General features: G+C 42.1%; 1 protein-coding gene across 3 annotated transcripts; it reads left to right on the forward strand.

The window, feature by feature from the left end:
- Positions 1-1,418: 1,418 nt before the first annotated feature.
- Positions 1,419-4,090, forward strand: LOC138961702 (uncharacterized). 3 transcript variants are annotated; one of them, XR_011454283.1, is made up of 3 exons: positions 1,419-2,566; positions 2,943-3,700; positions 3,834-4,090. XR_011454283.1 is itself a non-coding variant. In XM_070333373.1 (3 exons), exons 1-3 carry the CDS (start codon positions 1,733-1,735, stop codon positions 3,857-3,859), a joined length of 1,350 nt encoding a protein of 449 aa, XP_070189474.1. In that variant the 5' UTR covers positions 1,419-1,732; the 3' UTR covers positions 3,860-4,090. The 3 variants fall into 3 exon arrangements, 2 of the variants coding, with proteins under 2 accessions (XP_070189474.1, XP_070189473.1); XM_070333373.1 differs by having other exon boundaries at positions 2,943-3,432; XM_070333372.1 differs by lacking the exon at positions 3,834-4,090 and having other exon boundaries at positions 2,943-3,827.
- The last annotated feature ends 9,002 nt before the right edge of the window (positions 4,091-13,092 follow it).

Genomic DNA, 13,092 nt, shown 5'->3' on the forward strand with positions numbered 1-13,092 from the left:
ACTTTATCTGCAAAATCTGCATTTCAGGCAAGCTCAGTAATGTTCAGAGAAGTCATCCACCACCTTCTGTCCCTGGGACATACTCACAAGAACAAGAACATGTTTCCATCATTACGTTCCTGACACAAAAACCACATCACAAGACTGAGTCTCAGACAACACCACAAGACTGAACTAACCACACCACAAGACTGAGCTAACCACATCACAAGACTGAGCTAACCACATCACAAAACTGAGCTAACCACATCACAAGACTGAGCTAACCACATCACAAAATTGAGCTAACCACATCACAAGACTGAGCAAACCACATCACAAGACTGAGAATCCACATCACAAGACTGAGCAATCCACATCACAAGACTGAGCAATCCACATCACAAGACTGAGCTAACCACATCACAAGACTGAGCTAACCACATCACAAGACTGAGCTAACCACATCACAAGACTGAGCAATCCACATCACAAGACTGAGCTAACCACATCACAAGACTGAGCAAACCACATCACAAGACTGAGCTAACCACATCACAAGACTGAGCAATCCACATCACAAGACTGAGAATCCACATCACAAGACTGAGCAATCCACATCACAAGACTGAGCTAACCACATCACAAGACTGAGCTAACCACATCACAAGACTGAGCTAACCACATCACAAGACTGAGCAAACCACATCACAAGACTGAGCTAACCACATCACAAGACTGAGCTAACCACATCACAAGACTGAGAATCCACATCACAAGACTGAGCAAACCACATCACAAGACTGAGCAAACCACATCACAAGACTGAGCTAACCACATCACAAGACTGAGCAAACCACATCACAAGACTGAGCAAACCACATCACAAGACTGAGCAATCCACACCACAAGACTGAGCAATCCACACCACAAGACTGAGAATCCACATCACACGACTGAGCTAACCACATCACAAAACTGAGCTAACCACATCACAAGACTGAGCAAACCACATCACAAGACTGAGAATCCACATCACAAGACTGAGAATCCACATCACAAGACTGAGCTAACCACATCACAAGACGGAGCAATCCACATCACAAGACTGAACTAACCACACCACAAGACTGAGCTAACCACATCACACGACTGAGCTAACCACATCACAAAACTGAGCTAACCACATCACAAGACTGAGCAAACCACATCACAAGACTGAGCAATCCACATCACAAGACTGAGCTAACCACATCACAAGACTGAGCTAACCACATCACAAGACTGAGCAATCCACATCACAAGACTGAGCTAACCACATCACAAGACTGAGCTAACCACATCACAAGACTGAGCAATCCACATCACAAGACTGAGCTAACCACATCACAAGACTGAGCTAACCACATCACAAGACTGAGCTAACCACATCACAAGACTGAGCTAACCACATCACAAGACTGAGCTAACCACATCACAAGACTGAGCTAACCACATCACAAGACTGAGCAAACCACATCACAAGACTGAGTCTCAGACAACACCACAAGACTGAGCTAACCACATCACAAGACTGAGCTAACCACATCACAAGACTGAGTCTCAGACAATACCACAAGACTGAGCAAACCACATCACACGACTGCGCTAACCACATCACACGACTGCGCTAACCACATCACACGACTGAGCAAAAATCAAGAGAAGAAAAAACATCACAGGCTGAGCAAACCACACCAAGAGACTGAACACCATGAAGCATTTTGTCCAAATACTCTTGGCTGGCTCGGCTACTGTGCTCTTGTATGTCGTATACTTTGACAACAGTCCGTACAATTCACAAAAACCTCTCTACCAGCAACTCCTTCTGAAGAACTGGTTTTTGTCTGCATACCGTCAGAATTCTGCTTCCAATGGTGGTGACATACCGGTTAGCGATGAAAAGACTAACACAGCGTCAGCTGCATTTTTAGTTAAATCCATAGTGTCTTCAAAAGATTCAACCAAATCAAAGATGAGACAAACTCCTGTCAAAATAGACTCAAAATGGCACAGCATAGTGGACGCCAACAAAAGTGCGGCTTTTCGCAGACAACCATCGGTGAGAGAATACACGGGTGCCAATGCATCGGGACAAACTTCAGTGAAAGCGACTGATGATTCCCTGACACACGTAAAGTTCCACAAGCTAAGCAAGCCAACAGCGAGGAAACCCCAAACCACCAAGCAGGTGCTCATCTTCACGGACGAAGGCCTGGTGAAGGCAGCCAAAGAGATCTCCACGCAGCGAGGTCTGGTCCTCTTCACCATCATCAACGACGACTACTTGGACTTCGCGGCCAGCTGGTTATGCAACACGGCGCCTTTTGACGGAGTCCACAAACACGTGCTCTTCGTCACCACTGACGTCGCCACGGGTATGACGTTGCAGAACTTGTCATCTGACGTCACCGTCCTGGGGCTGAACACGTCACGGTTTTCTGGTCGTCAGACTTTTTCTCATGCCGGGTATCTGCGAATCATGGTGGAGCGTACCCGTTACATCTTCCTCATGCTTCAGGCTCGTGTACGCCTGTTGCTGTTCGAGGTAGGAAATGTGTTAAATCTGGGTTAAACTGGGTGTTAATCTGTCTAAATCATTAATAGGCCTCTGTCAGCTGTCCACCACATTTTTTTTAGATCATAACTCCGGTGTTTATGGACCGATTTGCCTGAGTTCTGGCATGCCATATGCCATTGTTGTAGATTTGTGCCTAAGACGGTGACGTCATGTCCTAATATTGCGCAAAATAGATTAACCCAATTTGGAGCAGAAGAAAGGCAGATCTGCCCATGCACATACATTTTAATAATCGAAACACTGCCGTATAACATTTGTTCCATATTCCTTTAAAAGAAAATCCTGAACTTTTTTTGGACCTGTGTACTTACAGTCTGACGATGCTGTTTTGATGCATGGGCAGGTGGACTGCGTGTGGCTGTCAGACCCCCTCCCCCTCCTCCTGTCCCGGAGCGGCGAGGTGGACCTCATCGTCACCAAGACAGAGTACAACAACAAAACGGCCGGCGGCTTTCTACTCCTGTGCCCCACGCAGCGCACTCTGGGTCTGTGGAAAAGCCTCACAAACAAGATGAACGACTTGATGGAGAAGACGCTCCACAACATATCCAACTCCGCCCACGTCAACATCAGGCAGAACGACCAGGCGTTCCTCACCGACCTTGTTCGGCGCGGCTACGGGCGCGTGAGAGTCATCACGCTTCCCAGGGACTCGTTCGCTGACGGAAAGTGGTATTATCTGCGTGTGAAAGAGAGGAAGGCCAGGCCCACCCCCATCATCATCAACAACAACTACATCGTCGGCAACTCCGCCAAGAGACGGAGAGCTCAACGGTTCGGACACTGGTATTTGAACGAGCGGGCCGACTCTAGTGTTTCCATGACGTGTAACGGTACTGCTGTCAGTAAATTGATAGTTTGAACTATTGTGTTAATTTCCATGACTTTCAACGTTAATTGTTACTGTCAAATGATGGCATGATGGTTTGAACGAACGGGCCAACTCTAGTGTTTCCATGACGTGTAACGTTACTGCTGTCAGTAAATTGATAGTTTGAACTATTGTGTTAATTTCCATGACTTTCAACGTTGTTACTGTCAAATGATGGCATGATGGTTTGAACGAACGGGTCAACTCTAGTGTTTCCATGACGTGTAACGGTACTCGGCTGTCAGTAAATTGATAGTTTGAACTTTCGTGTTAATTTCCATGAATTGCAACGTTATTACTGTCAAATGATGGCATGATGGTTTGAACGAGCGGGCCAACTCTAGTGTTCCATGGACTTGTAAGTTACTGCTGTCAGTAAATCAAGTTGATAGTTTGAACTTTCGTGTTAATTTCCATGAATTGCAACGTTATTACTGTCAAATGATGGCATGATGGTTTGAACGAGCGGGCCAACTCTAGTGTTCCATGGACTTGTAAGTTACTGCTGTCAGTAAATTGATAGTTTGAACTATTGTGTTTCCATGAATTGCGACGTTATTACTGTCAAATTATGGCATGGTGGTTCGAACGGGCGGGGCAACCGTCTTGTGTTTACCTGACTTTCAACGTTATTGCTGTCAGTTTATTGAATGAATGTTTGTAACTCACATGACTTGTAACCCTACTTCTGTCGGTAAAGTTATTTTATTAAACTAGTGCGCCCACTCTAATGTTCTCATGACTTGCAACGTTACTGCTGTGAGTTTGTTGCATGATTATTCAACAAGCGTGCCCAATCTAGTGTTCCCATGACTTTTTACGCTACTACTGTCAGTTCATTGTTCATTTAAAGGGGTGCTCCTAATCTAGTGTTCCCATGCATTGCACAATTGTTGCTTTCAGTTTATTGCATGATTATCTGAACGTGTGCGCCCAACGCTGGGGTTAAGATGACTTCTTACGTTAATGCTGTCAGTACATTGCATGGTTGTTTGATCGAGTTCACCAAAGCACGGAAAAGATTGGTTTCCATCATTAACGAAGAGATCATCCTAGCTGAGATCATTCAATGCTTTCACACATAAAACAGACAGACAAAACAAAGGATGAGAGAGAGTGAGTGTATGTTTGTGTGTGTGTGTGTGTGTGTGCACATGTATGTGTGTGTTGTGTGCGTGTGTGAATGTGTGTGTGCGTGTGCGTGTGCGTTGTGTGCGTGTGTGAATGTGTGTATGTGTGTGTGAAAACGTTTTCCCCAAATTTGCATTTTCTCAGATCATAAATTGGCAGAAAACAGTAATTCCACTTCCTGCTTTATGCCTTTTTCTCAGTCAGACCAAAATAAAATGGCAGAAAGCAGTAACTAAGTCTATTGCCTTTTGCTACTTTTTTTTTAACAAGATTTAAGTTGAGACATTATTTGGCACAAAGCAGTATGTCCTCTTCCTGCCTTTTACCATTATTTTTACGGTGAATGAGTTTCGTGTATTAATTTGCACAAAAGTCCACAAAAATTATTATTTCTAAGCGATGAATAAAATGTGGGTTTTGATATTCATAACAGAAACGCAAAACACTGCCCTGCATTTCATCAGCAGGGATTGGCTTGGGGTTTGTCCACTAGAGGTCCATTGACTGATTCAGCCATGAATCAATCAGTCATTTTGCAAACCAATCAGTCAAGAAAAAACTTTCCTTCCGCCACGGGACTGCCTCAATTGTGCATTACGGCAGTGAGGAGAAACTTCTGAAAGTTGTTTACAATGTACAAATGAGAGGAAAATTCAATTCAATTCTTCATTTTATTGTTTATTTTCCAACGGTTTTACCTGCAACAGTCATTTTTCTTTCCCTTTTTGTTTGTCTGGTCTCCACCATATTTATTTCAATTAAGTAAGGAAGGGGGAGAAAGAGAGAACAAGACAGCAGTTGTTTAAGAAAAATCCCAGTCTTGCTGCGAGTCCTTTCGATCACGATTTTCGCCAAAATAAGACGAGCTGACCGACTCTGCTGCATGTCTATCGGTCAATTGACGGATTAAGACCCATCAGTGTCGGTCTTTTCCAAATTGAACATGGCAAAAGACCAATGACCGACACCCAAGCCAATCCCTGCATCAGTAAATTTTTTTAAAATAATTTAAAGCTTTGCATTCCAATACAGAATACAGAATACAGTATTTATTGAGCCAAGTGACATTAAAAAACATTTAAAGCACAAGGAATTTCGCGTAGTGTTGGTAAAATCACGCACACACACACACCCACACACACACTGACACACACACACACGCCCACACATACACTGACATACACACCAACACACACACGCCCACACTACAGCAGTCACGATCACACCATCACACGCAGGGCAGACATGAGGTAAAACAAATGACAATCATCTGTTAAAAGAAAATGTACAAAGAGTGGTCTAAGATGCTGGTGGAAGGTTTGTTTGTTTGTTTATTTGTTGCTTAACGTCCAGCCGACTACGCAGAGCCATATCAGGACGAGGAAGGGGGGGATGAAGGGGGCCACTTGTCAAGCGATTCCTGTTTACAAATGCACTAACCCATTACTTGTGTCCCAGCAGGCTTTAGTAAAACTAAATTAATACCTACTGGAAGATTACCAGTTTCCAGTATGTTAAAATAGGCTTAACCTATCTACTGCTGGACTTACATCAGAACACTAACAGATTAAACTATACATGAATCGCGAGACAAGCGGCAAGAGAAGAGATTTTTGGAAAAAATACAGGTGAATGAGCAAGAAGGCAGAAAAAAGAAAAGAATTCATGAAGAAAAAGAGAGCATGACAGGAAAGAGGAACCAAAAATCTACCTAACAGCAAACTAGAAAGCTCCTGCGGTTCCAAAAACAGGAGGGGCCTTTAATTTCATAACCGCAGTGCCCCACTGCGGGATGCTGGTGGAAGGGTCTACACAGAATACAATTTTATAATCTAATGCATAGTTAGAACTAGCCCATCCCCTCCACCCACCCACTCATGAATAACTAAAATAATGCAGCTAAAGAAAATGTTGAACATTTGGAAATCAGGAATCACACATCAAAGTCCCACTCAACCCCCCTCCCCACCACCACCACCACCACTACCTAACACTGAGTCACAGGATGTGGTGAGCTCACCGCCAGCAGGATCACCGACTGCGAAGCTGCCCAACTGAGGGATGGGATGCGTTAAGGGAGGAAACAGCTTGGGGGAAGAAAGAGGTCTGGAGACGTCGAGTGCGTGCCCCCAGGGATGCTAACAAACAAAAAATCGATTTTCTCGAAACTATGTTTCATGGACTTGCTTCCTTCTGCCTTTACACGGCAGTGATGATTAGTATGAAACTTAACAAATTAATGGTCGATAATACGAGCCCTTCCCCTACATTGTTGAACTAGATGATTACCCGCTTCGCCGGGTACCGGCTTCGCCGGGAAAAAGTAGAGCCGAATACCAGGCTGCGCCTGGGACCCGGCTCGCACGAAGGAAAGGAGATAAACGCGCAAAACACTGGAGACCTTCTAAAAATAGTAACGTGCAGTGACCTTCTAAAAATAGTAACGTAGTAACGGGAATATGGATTGACGCCACACGGAGGAAGGGAGATAATCGCGGCTGAAAACACTGGAGAAGATAAGGAAGAGTTACTGGTAGTGGATCCCGAAAAAAAAAATCGGTTCAGCGCGCACAGCGCTGCGCGCTGAGAGCACGTGTTGAAATATCTCATCGATGAGGTTGTGTCCGGGGTGTAGCTGAATACGGACTCCAAATTTGAAAAAGATCCACCGAGAACTTTGGCCGTGCATCGCGGACACACACACACACACACACACACACACACACAGACAGACAGACAGACAGACAGACACAAGTCGTATATATATATAGAAACTCTACACTCTTACTGATACCATAAATTACGTTACTGCTGTCAATATGAAACACTTTATGTTTGAGCAGCTGCTGCATGGGATTCGTAAATCAGTGTGCCTCTGTGTTGATCATAGTATTGCTTCGTTTACAAACTGTCCTTAAACACTGAGAATTTTACCTTTGACTTCAAAGGTGGTTTTGCTGAGAAACACTACACCAAGTCTTAGAAAATCAAAAATTCAAAGTGAAAGTCAACAAATCCCTAATCAAAACAACTTGTTTTTCTGTGTTGCCGCTTCCCATTTCCCCCCTCCTGTCCTGTTTGCTAATCACAAATCAAAGTGAAAGTCAACAAATCCCTAATCAAAACGACTTGTTTTTCTGTGTGTTGCCGCTTCCCATTTCCCCCCTCCTGTCCTGTTTGCTAATCACAAATCAAAGTGAAAGTCAACAAATCCCTAATCAAAACGACTTGTTTTTCTGTGTGTTGCCGCTTCCCATTTCCCCCCTCCTGTCCTATTTGCTAATCACAAATCAAAGAGAAAGTCAACAAATCCCTAATCAAAACAACTTGTTTTTCTGTGTGTCACTTTCCGCCTTCCCCATCCCTCCCTCCTGTCCTGTTAGCTTACAGCCGCCTTCCATTATTTATTTGTCTGTGATTTTTTCAAAGAAGAAAGAGCTGAGTTGTTACCACCTTACTATTGGAAAAAACCTAATGCACTTAAATTTAAAAAGTTGTTTGCTACTAAGAAAAAGAAATTGCTAAAGAATATTTTGGACTTTATTAATAGAATTTGTAACAGTTTTTCATAATTTTTTTATTTACTATATTAGCATATTAGCATATATCATGATTGTATTGTTCAAAATGCCCCCATGGGTTATGGACTAATAAAAAACTTGAACTTGAACTTCCTTCTCAGATATGTTTACATAAAGATTCAACATTTGGTCTCGACATTTAAAAAAAAAAAAAAAATTGTAGGTTGTTGGAACGTTTGATTGCCTTGCCGGCATCCTGCAAGAGAGTTTCATCCACGATTTTAAGATAAGTTCATTATTTGTATGATATCTGTTTGTCTGTCTGTTTGTCTGTCTGTCTACTTAAAAGACCACTGGGTCCTGAATGTTGGAACGTTAGCAGTCTATTTGTTTTTGGATGTTTCGAAATTCAAAGCTAACTGTAGAAATGTATACAGTCACATGCAGCTTTTGTGGCAACCGAGACCGGATAAACGCCTGCATGCAAGCCAGAAAAAAAAGATTGTTGACACCGGTAGGTAAACTAATTTCGAAAGTAATTCAGCCAAAAAATCTCATTCAACACAAAAAGTAGCCTATTGATTTTTGGTATATTTGGACAGTTTTAACGCTGGTTCACATGGGAAGGGATCGAGTTATACAATGTACAGTGGAAACCCCCTTTTATGAAAAAAAATAAAAAAATTAAAACCTCCCTTTTAAGACCCTGTTTTCTCAGATTTGTTGTTCATATCCTCTGTTAAAAAACTCCCATTTTAGGACTCCCTCCTTTTTAAGACCGGATTTTCTTAGACTTTTGGAGGTCTTAAAATGGGGGTTCCACTGTATCTCAATGGCACAGTCCTTCCTGTGTAAAGAACTGAACTCACCCTCTCAGACCAGCTGTTACACCGAAAATCAACATGCTGAGTGCTTTCTGTGGGGGGGGGGGGGGGGGGGGGGGGTCATGTTTATCATGAATCAATGTCTTAACTCACAATAGGGGTAACACCCGGGAGCATGCCATTCGGAAGCATAATAAAAATCAACATGCTGAGTGCTTTCTGTGAAGAGGGGGGGGGGGGGGGGTGGGGGTGGGGGGGTATGTTTATTATAAATCAATGTCTTAACTGACATTAGGGGTAACATCTGGGAGGGTGCCACTTGGAAGCATAACGAAAATCAACATGCTGAGTGCTTTCTGTGAAGAGGGGGGGTGGGGGGGGGGGGGGGGTCATGTTTATTATCAATTAATGTCTTAGCTGACATTAGGGGTAACACCCAGGAGCATGCCATTCGGAAGCATAATAAAAATCAACATGCTGAGTGCTTTCTGTGAAGAGGGGGGGGGGGGGTCTTGTTTATTATAAATCAATAATAATAATAATAAATGAGCATTTATATAGCGCAACATCATAACTTTACAATTATGCTCTTTGCGCTTGACACATTTAAAATTAAAACACAGTTATACAAGCATTTACATCTACATTCATAGTCAACAACGCTTAATTGTCTAACTCACAATAGGGGTAACACCCAGGAGCATGCCACTTGGAAGCATAACGCAAATCAACATGCTGAGTGAGGGCTTTCTGTGAAGAGGGGGATTTTCATGTTTATTATGAATCAATGTCTTAACTGACATTAGGGGTGACACCCGGGAGCATGCCACTTGGACAACTATTGAAAATCAACATGCTGAGTGCTTTCTGTGAAGAGGGGGGGGGGGGGGTCTTGTTTATTATGAATCAATGTCTTAACTCACATTAGGGGTAACACCCAGGAGAATGCCACTTGGACACATACTGTACATCAACATGCTGAGTGCTTTCTGTGAAGAGGGGGGTTTTCAGGTTTATTATGAATAATAATTTCAGGTTCATTATAAATAACCTAGTTTTCTGGTTAGTTATTGAAGAGACTTATACAAATAAATGGAAAAAATGTAAATACTAATGGACACAAACAGCCGTTGCTATGGAAACAACCGCCATATTGGATTTCTGGGAAACGGTTTTACAGCAACATCATACATCAGACATGCATAATATTTGGCACAAGGATAACACATGACTTGTATCTGAGTTGTTCTTTGCTATTGGTGACAAAACAGTGGAAACTTACTGAAATTTTCAAAATGCAGCTACAACCTGGAAAATACTATTCCTGTCAAGTGGAGCCCTTGTATTATTTGAGTCTAAAAAGAAAATGTCAGGAACTTTTATGGTTCGGACAAAAAAGCAGACTGACTGGTGGGGGTCACAATGGAGTAACCTGCAGTACTTTGTGACACCAAATTTACACAGCATATCTATAAACTAATTCTGTGAAACAATTTGAGTAAACTCCATGAAAACAGAGTGTTTGCTGTTAGTTTGTCATGTATTGAAGAATTTTTGATGTACAGTTTAGTGTTGTTAGGTTCAGTAATTTTGTGACACCGTTTGCAGGTTACCTTGTAGTTTGATCTTTTTGTGGCAACACAACTGCTTACAGCAGGGCAGGGATATTTTGGTCAGTTATTGTTTAAAAGGGTGTAACTTGGAATACCTACAGATTATTAGAATCAAATGCAAACTACTGCTCAAATGTATCAAAACAGAAAGAGGTAACCTGCAAATCACGCGACACCAAATTGCCAATACTTGTGCATGTATTACGCTGTACTGGTGCAATCAATCAAATTATGCTACAAATGAATGTTATAAAGGAGACAATACCAACACAAACAGTTCTGCAACTTTATTGCCAAAAAACAGCGAAGAGTGCCACCTAAACTTCGCAGAACTATTATCTGTGGTCACCTGCGTACGAATGAAACCATTCGAGAATGGCCGGTCGCTGCATAGCTCCCGATAATTTTTAAGTCCTGTGCTCTAAAATAACTATACTATCAACTTTAACATCAATAATTTTACGAAGTAAGCATTAAGGAAACTTGTGCAACTTACCTGAACTTTCAGTTTTCGCAAAATCAATGCGATACGGTTGATTTTCAGGACGAAACCGGTGGCACAGAGACATTTCGCGCCGCGAAAGTAACCTGCGAACGGAGTTACCTCGCTTCTGTGACACGTCATCAATTTTGCCGTACACAAACTTTTCTATGTAGTACACAAAACTCGGGACATCATCACTATTTGTGTGTTTACCCTGCCGTCTTCCGGACTGAGGCCGCACGAGAACAATCCATGCTCAACTGCGCGAGCGAAGAAATGAAAATCGGGGTAACCTGGCGAACGTTTGTGACGGCAGATACGAAAGTCACCGTTGCGAGGTACACGGATGTATATTCACGCGACCAAATATCTTCATCTATCGATAATGATGCCATGATTTGAAAATAAAAATGTGTGTTTGCCTTCCTGGCGCTCAGGCCGGCAAATTGTCTTTCTTCAGTGGATCGGATTTGTGACGACGCGCGTTCGAAGGTTACCAGTTTTTTATCGGACGCAGCACGCGAGCAGGAGAGGGTCAGTTGTCCAAATAAGATTTTGTGCAGTTTAATCCAAGTATAAGTTATCGTTGAATGATAACAGTTATCCTTTCTAGAGCAGCTGTCGGTTTGAAATGTGTTGTGAACATGGCAGGGGTCTGTCATTCCACGTTTTGGCCGCCATTTTGTGAACAAAAAACGAAAACAAGCAGGAATAAGTGCTACTTCTGTCATATTATTTTCCTTCATGGTGATTTTGTTGATACTGCTACATCAGTAGAATGCAGTAATTATCTTATTTTGTCACCATCATTCCCCGTAATTTAAAAAATTGATTTTACTTGATGTCACCCACCGCAGTTACCATTAGCAAAGAACAACTCATCTGCAATCATATAGAACAATATTTTGACTAAAGACTACAGTTGAATTTTAATTAATTTTTGTAATAAGGATTAATGAATTTCTAACTGCATATTCATTAATCTTTATTTCAAAAATTAATTAAATTCAACTGTAGTTTGTCAAAATATCGTTCTATATGATTGTAGATAAAAGTCTTGTGTATCTTTGTGCCAAATATTAAGCATTTCTGATGTATGATGTTGCTGTAAAACCGTTTCCTAGAAATCCAATATGGCGCTGTGTATGCCAGTTTCCATTGCGACAGCAATCTATGTCCTTTAGTTTTTGCAATTTTCTATGTATTTTCCATGTCTCATTTTGGTCATTCTTGTGCCGCTCATTGCCTTAACTAATGTCAGGGGTATAACATCCGGGAGTATGCCCCTCATGGTTTTACCGTGAGAGCGTAAAACAACACTTATCATCTGACACTAGTGTCAATCTGTAAACTTGATGCATAACGAAAATTCAAGTCTGCACAGAAAGCAGTCAGGATGTTGGTTTTGGTTTAAACAAAACTGTATTCAATTCAAATATCGTGACATATATGTAGAACATCTGGCAGTTAGGATCCGTACTCAAGCCTAGTGCTTATGTTAGCGAATCCCAGTGAAACATAAAAAGAAATAATCACGATGTTGATTTTCGTTATGTGTTCAAGTGGAGGAATGGTCTTATAAAAGCATGGTAAGAGCTGAGATGGTGTGTGTGCGTGTATGTATGTGAGAGAGAAAGAGATGTGTAACATGAGAGAGAGTCTGAGAGAACAAGAACAAGAACAAGAACAAAGAGAGGGAGAGAGAGAGTGACTGTGTGCATGTGTGTGTGTGAGAGAGAGAGAGAGAGAGAGAGAGAGAGAGAGAGAGAGAGTGACTGTGTGCATGTGTGTGTGAGAGAGAAAGAGAGAGAGAGAGAGAGAGAGAGAGAGAGAGAGAGAGAGAGAGAGAGAGAGAGAGAGAGAGAGAGAGAGAGAGAGAGAGAGAGAGAGAGAGAGAGAGAGAGAGACAGAGACAGAGAGAGAGACAGAGACAAAGAGACATTTTTTTTCTGTTTTTACTTTTGAGAAAAAAAAGGTAGCCATAGAATTAGAAATACTTTTTGCACAATCACACCTCATTCATAAAAAAAATTCACACTAACTCTGCTA

The sequence above is a fragment of the Littorina saxatilis genome, linkage group LG3 (assembly GCF_037325665.1).
Source record: "Littorina saxatilis isolate snail1 linkage group LG3, US_GU_Lsax_2.0, whole genome shotgun sequence".
Classification (NCBI taxonomy): Eukaryota; Metazoa; Mollusca; class Gastropoda; order Littorinimorpha; family Littorinidae; genus Littorina; species Littorina saxatilis.